Consider the following 21,247-nt stretch of genomic DNA (forward strand, 5'->3'; position numbering starts at 1 on the left):
CTCCTTCACAGACAAAATTCAAACAATTAGACAAGCAATCAGTGCCTCCATGTCGGGTACAGGATATGTATTGTCCCTGTGCCCACTTAAAAACAATCCATATAGCATGAGACAGTTTGATTCTATTAACCATAAAACTCTTGAGGGCATAATACAACATCTGAAATCCTCTTCATGTTGCCTTGATATTCTGCCAACAGGTTTTTTCAAAAATGTGTCTAAATGCATGGCCTCAGATCTACTACAAATTGTCAACGTGTCTCCTCTCAGGTTTTTTTACACAGGCCCTGAAAACTGCAGTCATTAAGCCACTCTTAAAAAAGAGCAATCTTTTTAAGTAAAATCACTGAAATAGCTGTTTTTCAACAGCTTAGTGCTTTCTTGGCACTAAATAACTGTTTTGATATCTTCCAGTCAGGTTTTTGACCACACCACAACACTGAGGCAGCTCTTGTTAAGGCCTTCAATGACATCCATTTAAACACTGACAGTGGCAGAATTTCAGTCTTAGTATAATTGGATCTCAGTGCTGCATTCGACACGGTCGACCACAACATATTACTAGACAGACTTGAAAACTGGGTTGGACTTTCTGGCACAGTACTAAACTGGTTTGAATCCTACTTAAAGAACAGGGACTACTTTGTGTCTATAGGTAATCACACATCTGAGCTGACAAAAATGACGTGGAGTTCCCCAAGGCTCCATTCTGGGGCCTCTTTTGTTTAACATTTACATGCTTCCATTTACATGCTTCCTCAGATTATGAAAAACAACAAAATATATATGTACCATAATTATGCAGATGACACACAGATTTACATAACCATTTTACCAGGGGACTATAATCCCAAACAAGTGCTGAGTAACTGTATTGAGCAGGTCAATGATTGGATGTGCCAGAATTTTCTTCAATTAAACAAAGATAAAACTGAAGTTATTTTGGAGCCAGGGAGGAACGATTGAAAGTCAGTGCTTGACTTCAATCTGTAATGTTAAGAACCACAAATCAAGCCAGAAATCTTGGTGTAGTCATGGACTCAGACCTGAATTTGAGGGGTCACATTAAGACAATTACAAAGTCAGCCTACTATCACCTGAAGAATATATCAAGGATTAAAGGACTTATGTCTCAGCAAGACCTGGAAAAACTTGCATTTATCTTCAGTCGACTCGACTACTGTAACAGTGTCCTTACAGGGCTCCGTAAGAAATCCATCAGACACCTGCAACTGATTCAGAACGCTGCTGCTCGAGTCCTCACTAAGACCAGAAAGGTGGATCACATCACTCCAGTTCTGAGATCTTTACATTGGCTTCCTGTATGTCAAAGACTTGATTTCAAAATCCTGCTGTTAGTTTATAAAGCACTAGGGGGGCAGGTTTGCTTTCTGTCCCCAGAGTCAAAACTAAACAGGGAGAAGCAGCGTTCAGTTATTATGCTCCGTATATCTGGAACAAACTCCCAGATGACTGCAGGTCTGCTGAAACTGTCAGTTCTTTTAAATTAAGACTGAAGGCTTTTCTTTTTACCATTGCTTTTAATTAAATATTTGAGATTTTTCTTTTTACCACTGTCTTTAACTAGTAGATTGATAACTCACACTGCATTGTAACTTTTACTGTCTTGTTTTCTTGTTCTTTGTTTTTAGCTTTTCAACATTGTTTTTAATTAAATATTTATACGATGAGAAATGAGTAGGTAATTGAGTGAAAAGATAATGGGAGTGAGATTGAACAGAGTGAAGGAAGTGGTCTTAAATCTCACGCCCGAGTGATTTGCAGGAACCTCTGTCCACCTGTAAACGCACAAGTGGGTCCAGAGTATAACTGGATCAAAGTGGCCTGCGGACAGACATGTCCTGGTTTCTCTGTAGTGTCCGAGGGGTTTTTGGAGTTTCAGTGGACCCAAAGATTGCTATGGACCCGAGTACAGACTAGCTAGAGAGAGTAGATTAAGTGTACCTCTCTGCTTATTTTCTTTTCAAAATAATTGTAACTCGTAATTTGCTCAACCCCTCAGCCAGCCCTCAGTTTTTATTTTCCATTTAACTCTTTTAACCCAGATTGTGCACTGTAACTTTTATTATTAGTGATTTGTTTGTTCAATTTCCCGATGTTGCTTTAAAACTTTTTAAACTGTTGCTTTTATGTTTTGTTTAAAGGAATGTCAGTCTGGTTAGCTGCTAACCCGGTCAGTGTCTCTGCTCCCAGGAGTTCTATGAGGGGCCTGTGGATAGTGTGCGGGAGACATTCAACCTTCCAGTCCTCAGGGATGACAGTGGCCTGCGCTCCACTGTCCCACAGACCTTCCACTGCGACGCCATCTATTCTGCAGTTCACCGGACACTGTTTTCCAATGAGGCTCACTAACTTGGTCTTTCAGTGCGGCTTGATGTAGTACATATAAGAGTTTTGGTGCACATGTGTAGGGGTAAATGCTGTCTCTTTCTTGTCGGTTTATGGTGGGACCTGGGGTCTGGAGCTACTAGTGGTCCCCTCTCAGCAGCCCATTCTTGTTTCCCATCTGCCTTGGCCTCCTACCCCTGCATGAGACATGGCCAGACTTGCCACAGCAGAAACAGTGGTCAAAGTGATCTCCTCTATGTTCCTGCTGACATGCTGTGCAACCCCTGTGTCTCTGCCTGTTGTCTGGCCTCGATCTCGCTGCTGGCTGATAAGTGATCTGGTGAGAGGTGCATGGTCTCTGTGAGTGCTAGATGGCTGCTTGCATGGTTGCCAGGAACACTTGTCTCCTCTCATAGACATCCGAGCTGCTCCAACATAAGATGGTTGGCAGTGTCCTGGGCTGCTTCAATCTGGTAGACTAGACTTGTGTAGGACAGCTTGTCTTTTTGTCCTCCTTCCCATGATCTTAAATTCCCTCTGGAGCATGACTTTAGGCACATGTATGTAATGTGGAGTGCTGGTTCTTATCTCCTCAGTTGGATGGTGGCTGGGGGATGGAAACTGGTAATTCAGATGATGCTCACATGCTGATGGGGCATCCTGCTGCTTGGGACTGAAAAGGTGGCTTTGATCAGGTGCAGTGTTGCTTGGCCCTCTGCTCACCTCTCTCATCGCTTCCATGTATGTGATTAGGCCTTTCAGGTATATACACACGTTCTTTATCACTTTTCTTTTACTCCAACTTGCTTTGTATGGTCTTTATGGGCCCTCTCTTTGTTTTGCTGGAGAAACCCCTCCCTCAGTAGGCATGGAACATTTTGTGTACTCAGATACTTTAATAATGAGTGAGTGGTCCAATTGGTATAGGATGGCCGTGACTTTAGTCAGTAAAGACTCCATACCTCTGTTCTTGTTATTCTTTCTTGTAATAACATAGATGTAATGTAACTGTTGGTGGTGAAGGTAATGGTAGTTAGAAGGTTCTGGATCGTCTCACTGGAGTGCTACCGCTGCTGGCCTTAGCTTTCCTGACTGTGGCTCACCAAAAATATGTTACACCCATAGAGTGCAAGTTCACTCAAGGGTTAACATATTTTAGAAAAGATTTGCTCTTAAAGAATAAATAAAATGGAAGGTGAGGAGTTGGCTGGTCCTCAGCTGTTTTTTACTTTTTTCTTGTGGTAACTGCCAACTAAAGAACGCAGCGCAACCCACAGCTTATATACCCGCAGTGATCGTGTGCCCTTTTAACTGCAAATAGAACTGTTGAAAATTGAAAGGGGGGGGTGTCTGTAAACATGCACAATACAGTGCATACCTACAAAATAACACACAAGTGGGCGTTTTTCTATAAATGTCCTATATGCCACATTAGCATGCTAACACTTGCTAATTAGCACTAAACAAAGTAGCATACATCTGATGCTGATGGGGGTGTTATTAGTTTTGCATGTAGTGTGTGGTAGTTGTAAGTACTGGACAAATTAAAACATTGACCTGATGGTACTGCTAGATGTAAAGCTAAGGGATCATCAAAGTTATTACAATCCATCTTGATGGTGGCATGGATGTGTGTGCCAAATTTCATGGCAATATGTCCAATAGTTGATGAGACATTTAATTCCAAACAACAAATGTCCACCTTAGAAAGAGATAGTGGTGCTCGAGGAAAACTCAAGGGATTATCTAAACTCATTAAGCGTTCATCCTCTAGGGACCATCTATCTGTACAATATTTCATGGCAGTCTATCCAGATATTTCAGTGTGAACCAAAGTGGAAGATCGACCAGTGGCCAGAAGTGTGGGTAAAAAAGGTACATATTTTTGTATAAAAACATATTATAGTCCTCAAAGTAAAGTATCATAAAAAGTATTGTATCAGCACTTTCAGACAATACCCATATCTATTGTTGTGCACTGACGTTACAGCTGTCCTATGTGTCCTATGTTTCTTCGGTAAAGCAATAATCTAGTTAATTCCTTGTCCTTGCCTCCAGTTTGGATGTTGATTTTAAAAGACAAACCAGACTGATAACACGGGGGTTAGCATGACATTTCTGCGGCATTTCCGACCACATTTTCTTGCTTGTAGATTGTCTGTGGTACCGCATTTTTGACTTTGTAATCAAACACAGATGCAATCGTTCCTTCTCTTATCATCTGTTACACCACAGCCTGCTGTTTTTAGTCATTTTCTTTCCCATGATTCCAATCTCTGCACACCTCCCCCCTCTTGTCCATCCATCCTCCTCTCGTTTGATCTGTAGCTGCCTATGGCGGTTGTATGTTGTATGTACAGTGTGTCAGGGGATTTGGGGGAAAGATATTACTTTGTCAGCAAATATATCTTTCTGACTGGCACAAACTGTATGTGCACACATACAGAAAAATGAACAAAATAAGGTGCAACTTAAACAAGACTAATTCAATTCACCAATTACAGTGTATATATATGTTTTCTTTCCATATATAGTGAATTTTAAAGTAATATCTGCCAAAAGGTGGCACAGTTATAGCAGCAGGATGTATCGTGCTACAACAGCTGAAGGTCGCAAATATTTATGCTTAGTGTATATATAGTGTGTAGACAAACTAGAGGAAAAAAAGAGGGGAAGAAGAAGTAACACCATAGAGAGAATATTGTGTATAGTGCAGAGGGAATAAAGGGTAACTTAATTATTCGGCAGGAAAGAACCGTCAAAGATGGGTGTCAGGTGAGAAAACAGAGTGAGTGAGAGAGGGAGTAGGAGTCTAAAGAGAGAGAGAGAGACAGTGTGTGTTTGAGAGAGAGAGAGAGAGATAGAACTGTGTTGCACCACATGACTCTCAGTTCCCTGTAGGTGCGCTGACGGCAAAGTAGCCTCCCTGCTGAGGAAAAACAGGAAAAAGGAAAAAAGAGCGGAGCATCCAAATATCGGATAGAGAACAAATATCAGGGAGCGGGGGAAACATAGAATGGGAGAGGAGAGAAAGAGAGGGAAACTGGGGCACAAGCACATTAGTGATACACATTAACATCGGCAAGCAGGAGCAAAGGGAGGAGGAGAAGAAGAGCGAGGAGAGGGGCAGAAGAAGCGACAAGAGCGGGGGAAAGTGCTGATGGCAGAGGTAGAGGTGTGATGGTGCACGGTGCCAGGACCCGATAGTGACTCCTGCCCTTGTTTCCTCCTTCCTCTCTGACCCTGTCCCCTCCTCCTTCACCCTTCTCTCCTCTCTCGCGCTCTCTCTCTCGCGCTCTCTCTCTCTCTTCCCACAGTCGGACCAAGGAGAGTGGAGCGGCTGGGTTGCATCTCTCTGTCTGTCTCTCTTTCGCTCCCTGCCATCCCTCTGCACTGTCCTCAGCTCCTCCGATTGTCATTCTGCAGCTGAAACCCTGTGAGAAAATTCCTTGAGCTCGGCATCAGAGGCAGGACACAGGAGAAGGAAAGACCGGTCGGGGAATAAATTGGGGGTCCCTCAAAGAACTGTGGAGTCTTTTGTTCTTTTCAGGCTTTTGATGGTTGACCTGTTCCGCTGCCTCTCTTCTACAAAGAGAAGACTTAAAATGGAAGACTTGTGAGAGTAAAAGGTTTTGCAGCTTTATTTTGCTTTATTTTACCCAGTATTTGGAAGTGAGCAACAAAAGACTTAATCCATTTGCAAAGAAAGACAAAAGAACTGACTTCGAATAAAAGAGGACGAGACGCTGAATCAGCTCTTTGAGACTTCAGGTTGCCCCTGCCAGTCTCTCCATTTCCACTCAATCTGTCCCATCTACACTTTTCTTCTTCGTCTCAAGCTCTGCTCCCTCGACTACAGCTCAGCCATGCAGGTGTCCATCGCCTGCACGGACCACAACCTGAAGAGGGGCAATGGGGACCACAGCAAGCAGAGCGCCACCAGCCCCAACGTGGTGAACCAAGCCAGGGCCAAGTTCCGCACCGTAGCCATCATTGCTCGCAGCTTCGGCTCCTTCACTCCACGCCACATTTCACTCAAGGAGTCAACGGGGAAACACACTGGCATGAAGTACAGGTGTGTGTGTGTATGGTGTGTGTATGATGTGCAGGGTTTAGTGAAGCTTCTGCTAGGTGTAGTTTTTTCCTCCACTTGTTTGTATGTGTTGCTGTGCTAGTAGTGTTTCTGATTATATTTTTCATTAGAGTTGAGTTGTCCACACATTTGTGATTTTGGATGCAGCTCAGTTCTTTTGTTGTGTAATTATTTTACTCCTTTCAAAGTTTAGTAAAGATGGTAAGAACACACAAATAAAAATCTAATAGAGGTACACGCTACCTAGAAAGAGCCATATATTGATGGCTTGGCAACAGGCCAAATCATTATTGTTAATCAACTTTTAGTGGAATAAAAAATTACATTGTTTGTTTTATACATGTGAAGCATTTTTTCTAATGTAATATAAGTCATTTCCATTAAATATATGATTATTTTTCATATGAGTTTGAACACATTTACCATATCATGATACATATCAAAATATCTAAACACTGATTTCAACCATATTGCCCCTACTTATGTTGAACCCAGAAGAATGTATTGCGTAGTGCTTTAAAGAGTAATTTTATGTAAATAAGAAAGCAGCTTTAAATCCGGTTGATAACCCACTGCTTTATTGAAAGCCAAAACATTCCCCCTTTCTGCCTAAAAATCCCGTCAACAAAATGCCTTTTGTTGCCGTGATATTGTGGCATTTCATAAAGCCATTCCTGCCAGCACCATCTGAAGCACCTTCTGCCAAGCCTGCAGTATGTTTTCAGTGAGCTTGCGCTTCACATTTCAAATTTGATCCTTAGTCTCGAGACTTATCAGTAAGTCATACAGAAGCTGCTTATTCACACTGGATGTCACAAGCAAACCTGACAGCGTTTATGAATAAATGCTGTCTGCTACCTGGTGAAAGACAGTTTTTGTCTGTTCGATCACTGTCTCCATTCTCCCCACAGTTCATTTACACTTTGTCTGTTTCTCACACATACTGTCTCACAAAAATTTAAAACCTCTCTGCCTCTTTTTCTGTCTTGCTCACACATACTCAGATGTTCAAATTCTAATGTTTTTCGAAATGCCATGAATGGAAGAGGACCCTTCTGCTTCTCTCCCACTCACCTATACACTTTTTTTCTGCCTCTATCTCGTCTCTCTGCCCCTCTCTCTGTGGTTTGGTGAGACAGCTCTGCAGTGTGGGCAGAGTGTCTGAGTCGGATTTGACCTCAGCAGTGCAGCTGCTGAGCTGACTTGTGTGTTTGACTCTTGTGGCCTCAGCTGTGAATCTTACATAAAATATAGTGCCATTACTTTCTTTCCAAGCTCTGCTGATCACTCTGAAACCAGACTGGTGTGTGTGTGTGTGTGTGTGTGTGTGTGTGTGTGTGTCAGTGTGTATGAAGACATGTTTGGTGTGTGCATAGAGATGGTGTCAGACAGCAGGCTGGAGGTAGCACTAACTGTTCAGCACTCCTGTAATTGATGGTGTTAATATTGAATAAAGACACTTTATAAAACTCTTAATGTCACTATCTGGCCTCAATCTGACAATAGTTTTACATTTTAGGCTGTGTTGTGGCTGTTGCCAACTGAAAGCTCTGCAGACAGCTCTGATAAAATGGGGGTGCTTGTGTCGCCCTGCATCTGGTAAAATAGGTTAATAATGCAAAATTGTTTTGCGAGACTAGCAGGGAAATACATTTTTCATCCAAAGTGCAAAATGGCCAGATTACATTTTTTCTCTTGTTTGAAGGGATGACGTTTACCTATTTTTGGTATGACAGAGTTAATGCTAAGTGCGAGTGAGTCTATCTTAAACAACAGTAGATATCAGTTAAAATCTCAGAGACAGGGTCTAAAATGTACTGTTTGGCTCAGCTGCCAATGGCAGGTAAACTGAGAAAGACTAAAAATAATTACCTCAAGTTTGTAGTCTACAAACTCATCTTTAGTATCACTTTTATGATTAGATAACACTATCAATCAAGTACATTGTTGCAGTTTAAATCATATTGTTCCTGCACCTCATCCTCAGACATGGCTTTCTCACCCCTATTCTCAAAACCCTGCTCACTACGTTCACTACGTAGTGTCTGACGGGGGCAAGGAGACACCGACCACCGACTGACTGACTACCGCTCAGTGTAGCAGGAATATACTAATATAATGTTAGTAGTCAGAGCTAATCAGCCATGAGCAGCTGCTGTCTGACTGTGTGGGGTGGAGGGATGAAACATAGCTAACCTCAGAGTCACGATTAGATCTAGTTCTGCTTTCATTTGATTTGCTGACAACACAATAGGTATGGTGGAAAGTGAGGGTCGTATATGCCAAATCCAAAATGTACCTGCACTTACTGGGTGCTAATTTGGACAAGGCTGAGAAACATTATTTTGTGTTATTGGCCTGGATTTCTTTAGTTTAAGTAATTGTGTTTGTTACAGGATTGGTACAGTAAAGTACAGTACTTGCTGTTTCTCAGATCATTCTACTACTACATGTGCTATAACTGTAAAAACAAGTGGTCTGGACCACTTGGGCAGCAAGGGACACACTGAAAGAAACTGAATATATCAACATAATGTAACATGTCTTATAAAATGATTCAGACGTGTGCCTGAGTGGTATAAAAATGTGTGGTCTTTTAGCTTTTGATATGGTTTATAAAGTATTATACATTTTACCTCGAACACTTTGTTGTGGAACAGACTTGCATCACACATTATCCAGCCTCTGAAGTAGTCTAGACGATATGTAATATAAGTGGGCTGTGATGCAACTTGACTAGTAATGAGAGCTGGCAGACAGGTGAGCAGCGTACAGGCCATGGCCAGGTGCCACCTCACTCTGCGTTGGAAACAGCCCAGAATCGTGGGGACAGCGAGTAAACATGCCTGCACCAAAAAGGGAAATTTACAGAGATATACCTGACAGGTGACATTGAGTTCAAAGCAAAATGTCCTAACTACTATGGATTCAGTTTCGTAGAGCTAGAGGCATCCAAAAAGGAGTCTTTGAGGTCTCTCCTTACATTTAACAGGGTTGTTTTTCCTCATAATGGACCACATAAAATAATAACATAAACACATGCAGTAAAACACAAGATTTAAATGAATGGGGAGCAGACATCTGAGATATCTCATGACACCTCCTGATGGTGTTTGATTTTTCAGTGTTACTTGAAACACATCTCAGTCTATTATGAAAGTTGTTGTACATAATTGTATTATTGGAAAACGTGGAATAAGAAGTGAAGACTAAGATGGTCAGTTTTTCCTCTGATCTTGATGCCAACAGATTGTGTGTGTATCTGAAGAAGCTCTTGGGTTTGAGAAGTAACATGCCAGAAGCCTGAAAAAGATTTGCCTCATGTCATGTCACAGCTGAGTGTAATGATGTTGCTGAAATGTATGTCTGGGAAATTTGGCCTGCAGGGATGTTCGCTGCTACGAGCTGCTAGATTCCGCAGCTACACAGCAACAAATCATGAGTGGAATTGTTAGTGCTACTACATTGGTTAGATTTAATGTAATGGAAGAAAAATAAAAACATTTTGTATTTTCTCAGTTCTCCTAAAGTGGAGATACTCTAAAGATGATCATAATTAATAATCTAGATCATAATTTTTTTATTTGATGGATAGTAAATATGTTGACAATGCTGGTTACTCTGGCTGGCTGTTCAGGGTTTACTGTACAATGAATACCATTGTGTACCTCTTATCTATGATGTATGAATTACCAGAGCAGTATACAAAGTATACAGTCACTTACAATGATCCCATGAGGGTGTTATTATTGTGCCAGGATTTTGTAGTGTTAGTCATATGTTCGTCAGCACAAATGTACAGTACCCACGTGTCAGGCAGAGATAAGGAATGTTTGCACTAAGTATTCAGTACAGTACAGTTTAGATAATTACATATGTACAGACTAATGTATAGGACAGCATATTTAACGCATGAGTTAATCCCATTAGAGGCTGTACACTTGTGGTGACTGGTGTCACCTTTGAGAATGGGTTATTGAGAGTGACACTCTTTATTTCATGTTTTTCCCCACCATCTTTTCATTCTGTAGACTCTGTGTCCGGAAATAAGTAAATTGAACTGATTGATTGAATCCCCTTCTTGGAAAATGTAAAAAAGTGGGTGCCGAATTGGATCTGCCAAAAGAAACCGTGCGCGCGTGAACACACACACACACACACACACACACACACACAGAGCTTTCTCTATAGGATGCCAAACAATATGCCAGCGCAGTCTTCCTGTCAGTTTGTCATTATAAGTTCAGTAGGCAGAGGATGGTGAAAATTGCTTCTGACAATAGATGAGGATAGGGTAGAGTTTCTCCTCACAGCTCTATAGGAACAATGGGAGAAAATATGGACAGAAAAGAAGAGGAGGGTGGAAAGGAAAAGAGAGAGAGGGGATGAGTGACGATACCTGTGTGTGTGTGTGTGTGTGTGTGTGTGCGCTAATCATTCAGTGCTGCATTGTCTTCTGCTGACAGTGATGCTTTCGGACAGACAGCATGGGATGAGAGAGACAGTTTCTACCCCCTCCTCCATCCCTCTCTTGCTTTGTTTCTCTTTTGTTTCAGGAAGTGAACCCAGGGTTATGTTCACCATCTGCTCTGGCAATGCTGTGTAGGTGAAAGCGTGACAAGTGAGGATGTGTTTGCTTCTTCGTGTGTGCGTGTGTGTTTAATTTCATGTGCTTCTAACAGCAGCTTACAGCCACATAACACACACAAACACGCACACACATCAGGCTGTTTAACTATTTATTGCTATAAACACATGTTAAAAAAACAAAGTGTCAATCTGTCACCTGGCTGACGTAAATGATAATGAATGAAATTATAAAACAAAAGATAAAAATGTCAAGCACTTCTGTAACAGTACCCTGGGGCTTGTATTTGTTTCTACTTAATAGTAACAACCATCAGGCAGGTGAATGTTGGCAGAGAGTCTGTGATGATGGTCCTTTAGGTGCTCTCAACTTCCACTCCGTCTTGTTGTGTTGAGGCGTACACAGAATTCTTTTACTGCATCAACAGATTTACATTGACTTATCAACTGATGAAATATGTTGCTACATATGTTGTTGTTGGTGTTGTGCGAGCTTGGCTGAGTAGAAATCACTTAAATTTTAATAAGTTCTAGCCACAGCACATCAGTAGAGTAGGAGCAGGCTTGGTTCGTGTGGAGGGTTGAGGATAGCAGATGCATCACTGTTCATCTGAATACAGTGATAAGATACTGGACTATGGTGGGTTTACGTGCCCACACTTAGCATTTCATTCTGAAACAAAAGGATCACTATGCTATTTTCTGTTACAAAAACCGTCACACTTGCGCACTGTGTTGAGAGCTCATTCAATTGATAATTATTTCCTTTACTTCCAGTCTCAGTAAACAACATTTCCATCAATCAGTCAGTTAGTCAGTAGATTTAGATGGCTCTCATGAAAGGATTCAAACTGTACACAGTATGCTCTTGGATAGACTGAGCCACTAGTATGCAACTTGCTCCCTGTCAATTCGCTGCATCACTGCGATAATGAGCTCTGAATCAGTCCTAGTTCCTAGAATGCCATTATTTGAAATGGGGGCAGCATTGTGTTTTGTGTTTTCTCCTTGTTGGATTTCTATTTCTATGCTTGTTTTCTTTATAGAAAGAGCAAGTAAGAGAGGGACAGATAGTGTATGTGAAAGAGATGAGTACAACTTAAAAGGGAGAGGATGTGCAGGGGCTAGGTATAATTGATAGAGGGAAGCATTAAGAGGCATGAGACTGTACTTGACTTTATATCAAATCTATTAATAAATCAGTGTGTGTGTGTGTGTCAGTACTACCCCCCACAGAAATGTATGAAGCATTAAAATGCTGTATTTAGTTGCATACGTGCCCTGATCTCTAACAGGCTTCACTTGCAATTAACATTACAGAGGCTCTGAGAGACATCAGGTTCAATCAGGTTGTACCATGCTCAATAAAACAGCAGTGAGACTGCCGTTGTTACCTCAGTGGCTATTTGTTTGTACAGTGATTCATTTTATAGAGATTGGGGCTGCACAATTAATCAAAGTATTATCAAAATCGCAATATGGTCAGGTAATATTCAAGTTGCAGATGCTGGATTTTTTTTGAAGAAGGTAAAATGTGACATAACAGCGTTATAATGAAGTTCTGTAGTGCTGCAGAGATGCCCCTGCCTACAAATCTTGTTCTCTAGATGTACATAAACAGGTGTGTTTGGTATAGACCCTAACAAATGTCACATCATCATGATTTTGATGCAAAAATTGATCACTCCCACATATCATGAATCTTATTGTAAATCATAATAACTTTCAAAATAATCTGGATGTGATTTTATTTATTTATTTTTCCACAATATTCTGCATCCCTAACCTACCTTTGACTATCCATATTATAAGGCAATTTGGACGTCACTGCAGCACTTGCTGTCTGAAAAACTTTTTGATATTTACAAAGTTGAAACTAGAGATGTATCACTAGCATTTTTCCTGGCTGATTCTGAATTTCTTTCTTTCTAAGAACTATAACTGACAGCATATACAAACATTTTTTGAATTTTTCTTTAATGGTAGTATAAGCATTTGCGGTTCTTCCTGGGGTCCATTCAATTATATTTTCATAATAAAACATTGACTATTAAATAACTACACCAGCTTTCAGGATGCTGTATTTCATTTGAAAGAATCCATTACTCTATTTCTAGAAGGTTATTTCTTATCTCACCATTTTAATTCTACTTAATTCTCCACCTAATTTTTGTGTTTACTCACAAACTGCTTTAATCTGCTCACCTTGCTTTTCCCTCAGACACACACACCTGTTGCTCTCTCTCCCTGTATCTGTATGCTCTGTTGACTTTATTCATCAGTATGTTTTTTTATGTTATAAATGGCTCCAAAAACACAACTTGTGTTTTGGATTTTTCCACCCGCTAGTCTGTTTTCACGACAGCAGGTGAGCCGTGTGTGGTGGAGGCTTGTTGTTAATGACCTAGCCAATCGAAATTATTGAGACTTACAGCGTAGTGAATGTCATGAAAAAATGCTTGTAAAATATCCACCATATCTGCGTCTTCTAATGTAGTATGAGATAATGTCTCTCTGTGTTTCACTGCAAAGTGCTGTGACAGTAGTTGGAATCTCAGCAGTCAGCAGCATGCGTGTAAATCGGTGGATCTCTTGTTAAAATGTTTCTCTTGTAAACAAATAAGTTATGTTTACATTCACTGTTACTCACCAAAATGCACTGTGTATTTCCTTGAGGTCTAAAAAACGTGTTGAATGTACTATGTTTCCTTCCAAAGTCAATTTTCTGAACATTTAAAATCCTACATTGTTAACATTCAGGTCTTCTTGCTTGCAGTCTTCTTCTTCCCTGACTTTGCTGGTGCATTGCTACATATCTTGGTGATTAAGACTACCTGTAGGTCAGTGGAATAATGTGAAACTATTAGTGGGAATTTTTATCACACATTTCCATTGTGTGCGTACATGTGTGTCAAGCTGCTCCATAATGCTACTGGAGGTCACTACATCCACAGGTTACCTTCTTAACAACAATTCGAGCATACGTTAGTATACAAAAACTACAGCTTCCAGAAAGATCACGTTGTAACTTGGTTTCATCCGTATCGATAAAATTCTAATCTCTGCTGTCTAAAACTTTCTACTCTGTTGTTACAGACATGTATGAACTAGCTGCAACCTCTCGCCCATGGACTCTCACTTTTGGGTGGTTCCTTTGTGCCCAGTTGGGGGTCTGTTTTTTTTTTTTTCTTTAATCATGTATAGAATATCACATTCATAACAGCCTTTGCCTCCTGTTTTTGCCAATAGCAATGGTATTTATCTCAGGTCTCAGGTTACTGAGTACACATAGAGCATGATGGCAGCTTCTATAGCATTTTACACAGCATGCTACCACCTGATTGGGCAGTGAGGGAACTGATGTCTCTCAGAGGAAGCCTTGGAAAGGGTTAACCAATCTGTTAGAAGAGAACTATAATATTTTCTATGCAACCACTGTCTCATCTCAGGTTGAACCCGTGCTCTGATGTGACTACACACATACATGTGGAAACCTATATGAACACCAAAGCATCCCCACAAATCCATAATAGGCTTATCTGCACATTATTGATGCTTACTGTAAACACACACATACCCTCAGATTTCCCCCTTCTTCTTTATCTTAGTTCATACTTTTTATTTGATAGTTTCGCTTATCTAAGGGTATGGGTGTATGCGTTTGTGTATCATACACACTGTTTTTCTTTATGACAGCTACACCTGCTGATTTGGTTTTTCAGTAAAGTGAGAACAGAGAAAAGAGGGGTTGAATGGGTTATAGCAGTCAAGGCCAGATACTAGTTACACACAAACCAGTGAAAACACACAAAAGCCAAATAAATACACAAGAAATAATGGAGCCTAACAGTTTTTAAAAAGCGTTGTCACTGGTCAGAAGTTATGAAAGATCGAGCAAGGAAAAGCTAGTTCCTGATGACATTTCAACATTGCAATATAAAAACATAAAGCCTTTGTGAATACTGAGCAATCTTTTGTATGAGCCAACTCATAAACTGTTAATTTGGCAGAAGGGGGTTAGTGTCAGCTCAGCTACTGTACGTAGCCTGCTGAGAGCTTGCACAGCATAGTGGTGTGAAAGGCCAGATTAGCAAGTACAGTAAAGGGGTGTGTGTGTGTGTATGTGTGTCGTTTGCTGTTCTGTGGAGGAGGTGCGAAGGAGCTCTGTGTGCTTTCATTATTATTATGACTTTTATTATCTTGTATTTTGCAGTAACGTGAAAAAAATGACACCAAAAGTCCCTGTGTGTGCATGTGTGTTTCTGTTATGGAAATATGGCAGCTGTTTGTTTCTACGTGTTTCTCAACATGACACAAAATCTGAAGGCAAAAGGGACAAAAGAAAAAAAAGATAAATAAAGGAAGCAATTCTTTGTGCTTGCTGGTCGAGCTCCAGACCACAACAAATACTCAGCGGCCCTTACCAACGCATTATCTCTGCTTGTTGCTATGGTAATCATGTCCTTGGCTCTGTAGTGCCATCATTCAATTTAAAACACTTTAAAAGACACAAACAAACACACACACACACACACACACACACACACACACACACACACACACACACACACACACACACACACACACACACACACACACACACACAAAACAAACATATTTAAGCCACTGGGGGTAAACTGAAAAGGCTACTGAACTAAAGAGTGACAAGAATAATGGCATTAGGAATGAATGCATTGATTTGAACTCCATTATGGTGTGGGTGTGGGTGTGTGTGTGTATAAAGTAGGCAGCCATTGTTTTTGTTATCAAGATTTTATTCAAGTTGGCGCTACTTTCAATGGGAGTAGGGATCTCCAAATTGTAAGAATTTGTTTTGCTATTACAACATTTTAAGAAACGCATTAAAGCACCTGAGGCCTTTTTTACATAGTCTATATGTTATTAATCCTGTGGATCACTGGCAAGTTCAAATGAAAAAAAATAAGTATCATTGCTGTGGAGGCTTTAAAAAGGTTTGACATGGGTTTAAACTCTTTTCAGTGCTGTTAGAGAAACACAAGCAGGTATTTAGCTCACAGTGATGTAGGGATGATACAAGGAACAAGAGGAACAACAGGGGAGAGACAGACAGCAAAGACAGTGTGTCAAGTCTATAAATGATTATACTAGTAAATCCCTACAGGGGACTATTATATTGAACTGTGGGAAGAATAACAAACAGTGATTGTGACTGGTTGTCTGTCAGTTTGTTTGTGAAACGTTGCTGTGCCCTTGGGCGTCCTGAAAGACACTGATAGTATTATTATATATTATATTAGTATTATTGTGTCACATCTGCGGCTGAAAATACTGTAGCTATGAGTTCAAACCTTTTATGTCGTAGGTGACAGCAATTGATAAGACTAAAACCTCTCTGTGCATAGCGGAATAAAATATTTCACTCAGTCTTATGGCAGCAGACCCTGGCGGACTCAGGTTACTGTCTGCTGTTCTCATTTTTGTGACTACTCCTCTGATTTGATCCATGTAGCAGAGCTTTCTCTGATGTTAGACTTAAGGATAATAGGGTCCTTAAGTCATCCTATGCTTTCTTTACTCCACTCACTTACTGTTTTTAATTAAAAGAAGTGCCAGGATCGCTTGTCAGGTTTGTTGCATAATGTGGCATTAGACTAATTTTAATCACAACATCATGTTAGACAGACTGAGGCACTGGGTGAGTATCTCTGGTACTGCCTTAGAATGGTTTTCATCCTACCTGTCAAATAGGAAGTTCTGTGTGTCTGTGAACAAATATGTCTCTTCATTCTTTCCAGTTAAATACGGTGTGCCTCAGGGGTCGGTCTTAGGACCCACTTTATTTTCCTTGTACCTGCTACCGCTTGCACACATTATTCAGAGACATGGTGTTTCTTTTCATATTTACGCTGATGACACACAGATGTATTTGCCGGTCAGATCCACAGACCCTGGCATGCTGAGTTCACTTACCGACTGCCTCCGTGAAGTCAAAAATTGGATGTCAAATAATTTCCTCCAGCTCAACTCAGACAAAACTGAGATCCTAGTAATTGGGTCCCAGCAGATGGCAAAGCAAATACTGCCATCTGCTAGTTCCCTAGTGAATCAAGTTAAGCCTGTTGCAAAGAATCTTGGTGTCTGGTTTGATAGTAATTAAAATTTTGAGCAGCACACCACAAAGCTTGTTCAATCATGTTTTTACCAGCTTACAAATATATCTAAAATATTATCTATGTTAACTTTTTTAAGGACACTGAAACCATTTTACACGCCTTCATCTCATCACGCCTGGATTATTGCAACAGCCTTTTCAACTGTTTAACCCAAAAATCTATTGATCGACTCCAGACTGTCCAGAACTCAGTTGCCAGGCTTTTAACCAGAACAAAGAAATATGACCACATTACTCCTATTTTAGCTTCATTACACTGGCTCCCAGTATGTTTTAGAATTGACTTTAAAATTCTATTGATCACTTTTAAAGCTCTTCATGGCCTCTCACCTTGTTATATTTCTGACCTTTTAGTCCCATACATACAGCACGTACCTTGAGATCCTCGGGCAGAGGGCTGCTGTCTGTTCCGGAGTCTCGACTGAAAACTAAAGGGGACAGAGCGTTTGCTGTCAGGGCCCCGAGACTCTGGAACAGCCTGCCCGAGTAAATCAGGTCGGCTGAGTCAGTGAACTCTTAAGTCCCTTCTTAAAACATACTTTTATAGGAGAGCCTTTCCCTATTTTATTTTTTTTAAATATATTTTATATTTATTTTTGACGCGTATTCTAGTCTTATAAGTGTTTTCTTGTTTTTAGCATGTAATTGTTTTTATGTGTTTTATTGTTTTTACACTTGTGAAAGCACTTTGTAACTGGTTTTTGAAAAGTGCTCTATAAATTATTATTATTAATGGGGCTGAGAGCCAAAACCGAAAGCAAGTATCCGTGCAGACTGATATCAAGAAATGTACCGAGAATGTTGTCTCCTCCTTTAGCTGCTCAACAGGATAGAAGAGGCAGAGAAACAGACTGAGCATGTGAACTAAGAAAATTCATCAGTGAGTTTTTGCACAGCCTCAAAGAAATCTGTCCTCCCAAAAGCCGTCTTAAGTTGGCCATTAATACTTAATCACAAAGACAGTGTCTCACATACACAGGCTTCCTAGCAATTAGCACAAACAAGTTCATTGTTAAAATAATCTATTTTGGTTGTCTACTATTAAAAGTACAGTTAATTGCTATGTTCCCATTCCTATAGCAGCTGTGACTAACTAGGCTGCAGTGGGATGAACGTGAATTTAAAGGGGGAAAAGGGCATATATATCAAGATGAAATGTAATGAATTAAATGTATTTCCCTCTTGAAAAGAATGTATGGATAATCAAAGTGCAGTGATAATCAGTTGGGCCGAGCTGCAATGCCAGTTGGAGATTATGGGTTGCATTGTACAGTAGGTGCCAAGGAAGCAGATAATTTCAGGACTCACATAGCAGATATTTTTACCAAACTGAGCTGGAGTGTCAGTCTTTGTCATTTCTCTCATGCCTGCAGTGGGATCTAGAGCATAAAGTAAACTTTGCTTCCCTTCCGCTGCCATTGTTGCACACTGTGAAGTGTCTAAAAGTCTAAAAAGCAGAGCAACGCCCTCCTGGTTTCCTGCCAAAAAAATCTCCACATCCTAACAGTCATGCCAGTGTTGAAGTTACAGGTCCATAAGACTGACTGCTGCTGTCTATATAACAACTGATATCCTCAGGGGCCCTGTCTCTTTCACATTAGCTCTCCTGACAGCTCTTTTACCGGATTTACAAGGATCCACTGTGAATCTTCCTGCTGGACATTTTAACATTTTGAAAAGGGTGATTTAGATGCAAACCCACCCTACAGTACATGGAAGAAAATACTTGATAATCGTGCTATTCTCAATCTCAGGCTAAAACAGAATCTAATCTGTAACAAATACATACTTTTCAAACATGATTACAAACAACCACGACAGTTGTGTATATTATTAATGGACACTATTCACAGCACCTGAACTTCTCTCTGCTGCTAAATGTTATTAAGTAACATTTCTGCACAGACAACTAACATCTGTTGAATCTTTTTGGTTCTGTTTCGTCATAACAGAAGTATTTTAAGAATATTTTAAGTGATGAATTTCAGTTCATCATGGGACCTCCCTCCACTCCATCAAGCCTAAAATGAGTGGCAGGTGGCCATACTTCAAAATATAGACACACAACAGCAGCATAAAACATTAATAACTTTGCATTTGGTGTTGCAGTTGTTATTTTAAAGTGTGACTTATCTATTTTTTGCAACTTCTTGTCATTCTGCTATTCTATCACCTGAAACGTTTAATACACTTTTAAAAAAAAGTCTTCATCAGTTTGATAAAGCAAAGCCGTGGAAAAATACAATGAAGTAGTCGGTAATTAGGCTGACCCAGACTGAAAGCATAAAAGTAGAGCAGGTCATTAATGTAACTTAACAGTGACCACACATTGCTCTTTGAGTTGAAAGAAGGTGCATGGCTTATCCCCCATATAGTATTTAATAGACAGAAACATACATTTGAAAGTGAGGGCTTACAGCTCTACAACCATATCGGTCTTGTAATCACCATAACTGTCCCTGTGTGTGATTAATTGTTTGGTTCCCTGTAAAATGTAATTGTGCTTTGAACAGGTTTATAAACTGAGCTTATTGTTAAAAACACATCTATCCAGCTGATATACACAATATGTCTGGACAGCTGCTGCTCATAAATCTGTTTTCTCAAGGAATTACAGCTTCATCTCTCATTTGAACCGGTAGTCCTTGTATTTGTATCAGACTTTTCTCTCTTTCTGCCTCTCCTGCAAATTCACAATTCCTGAGGAAATGTTTCTCATCTAAAGCTCTTTGTTGTGATCGCCCTGTTGAAATGCTTTAGGTGTGAACCGTGTGAAATCCCAGATCATAACAACCTCAGAGGATTTCAGTGCGTTTTAAATTTAAATATGACATGACTGCTTTGATCTCATCCAGCTTGATTAAAACAATGTTACTGCCAACTACTGATCTATTTCTCTTCTCCTCCACATCATTATTTAAGAGGGTGGACATTTTGCTGACGAGAAGAATTACATTGAATTACTGTCAGAATATTGTTACACAGGAATTTAGAGAGAAGATCATTTACAGAGTTTACTGATTTTAGCAATTCCTCAGCTTCAGTGAACTGGTATTTGTTGATTTGTGTGAATGTGTGTGTTGAGTACTACATGAGTTTGTGTGGACTATAAGAAGTGTGTGCATGTGTGTCTGTGTATTGCTCATCCCTCAGTGTCTGTATGAAGTATGACTGACACACACTTCCTTCCCTTACGATGTTCTTTTTCATTTGACCTTTTTCTTCAATCTCTGTATTTCCTTTTTTAAAATTCTTCTTCCTCCCTCTTTCTCTCACTTTTCCTCCCTCCACAGATAGCAGCGGCATACTAAACACTGTGTTACATATGTGTTACTGTGCTGTGTCTGCTGGGCTCAGTGCCTTTTGAGTCATGTTGTAATGAAAATCATCTAACTGTGCCCTGAGGCTGATGTCATAGTGGGTTAATTTTTACATACCCATTTCATATGCGCGCGCACACGCACACACACACACACACACGCACACACACACACACACACACACACACACACACACACACACACACACACACACACACACACACACACACACACACAATTTACATTTTACACATTCACCTGATGAATTGAGTGAGCAGGTGAGGCTTTTATATTCTCCCCACTGAAACACACTATGTCCAAACACACTAACTTACCTTTAAGTTCTCACTGTGAAATAGAGCAGAATTAATTAATTAATCAATCAATAGTCACAAAACTATTACGGACTAATGCTGCATTTAGAGCACACGATATCAGCCCGATAATAGCCAGACAGACGTTCTTGAAAGAAAACAGGTGTCAGGCAGAACTATTCATTGTTAAATCCCTTGTATTAGTGGACAATAACCCACAGTGCATGTGGGACGCCACACGAAGTCTCATGTGCCGACGTGTGTCTGAATTTCTTTGCCTTCTATGACAAATTCTACCATGTGTTCTGTGATTTAGACCCATAGGAGCATAGCTGTAAACATGGCAAAGCAAACCCAAACACAAGGCAGTCAGTATCATGCACATTGCGTCAGACCCTATATACGTTCTTGTTTCCAGAAGTCGGTCCCT

The 21,247-nt window shown here is 40.3% G+C and overlaps 1 protein-coding gene across 2 annotated transcripts in view; it reads left to right on the plus strand.

Annotated features, from left to right (window-relative positions):
* Window positions 1-21,247, plus strand: part of kcnab1a (potassium voltage-gated channel subfamily A regulatory beta subunit 1a) — a 145,412-nt gene that overhangs the window by 35,918 nt on the left and 88,247 nt on the right. The window contains exon 2 of one of the 2 annotated variants that reach the window (XM_046074799.1): window positions 5,667-6,424. In XM_046074799.1, coding sequence (XP_045930755.1) covers window positions 6,216-6,424 — 209 coding nt within the window. In that variant the 5' untranslated portion in view covers window positions 5,667-6,215. Of the gene's footprint in view, window positions 1-5,313; window positions 6,425-21,247 lie in introns of those variants that run through there. The other variant, XM_046074798.1, reaches the window with a different exon arrangement.

Source organism: Micropterus dolomieu, linkage group LG17 (assembly GCF_021292245.1).
Source record: "Micropterus dolomieu isolate WLL.071019.BEF.003 ecotype Adirondacks linkage group LG17, ASM2129224v1, whole genome shotgun sequence".
In the NCBI taxonomy this organism is placed as follows: Eukaryota; Metazoa; Chordata; class Actinopteri; order Centrarchiformes; family Centrarchidae; genus Micropterus; species Micropterus dolomieu.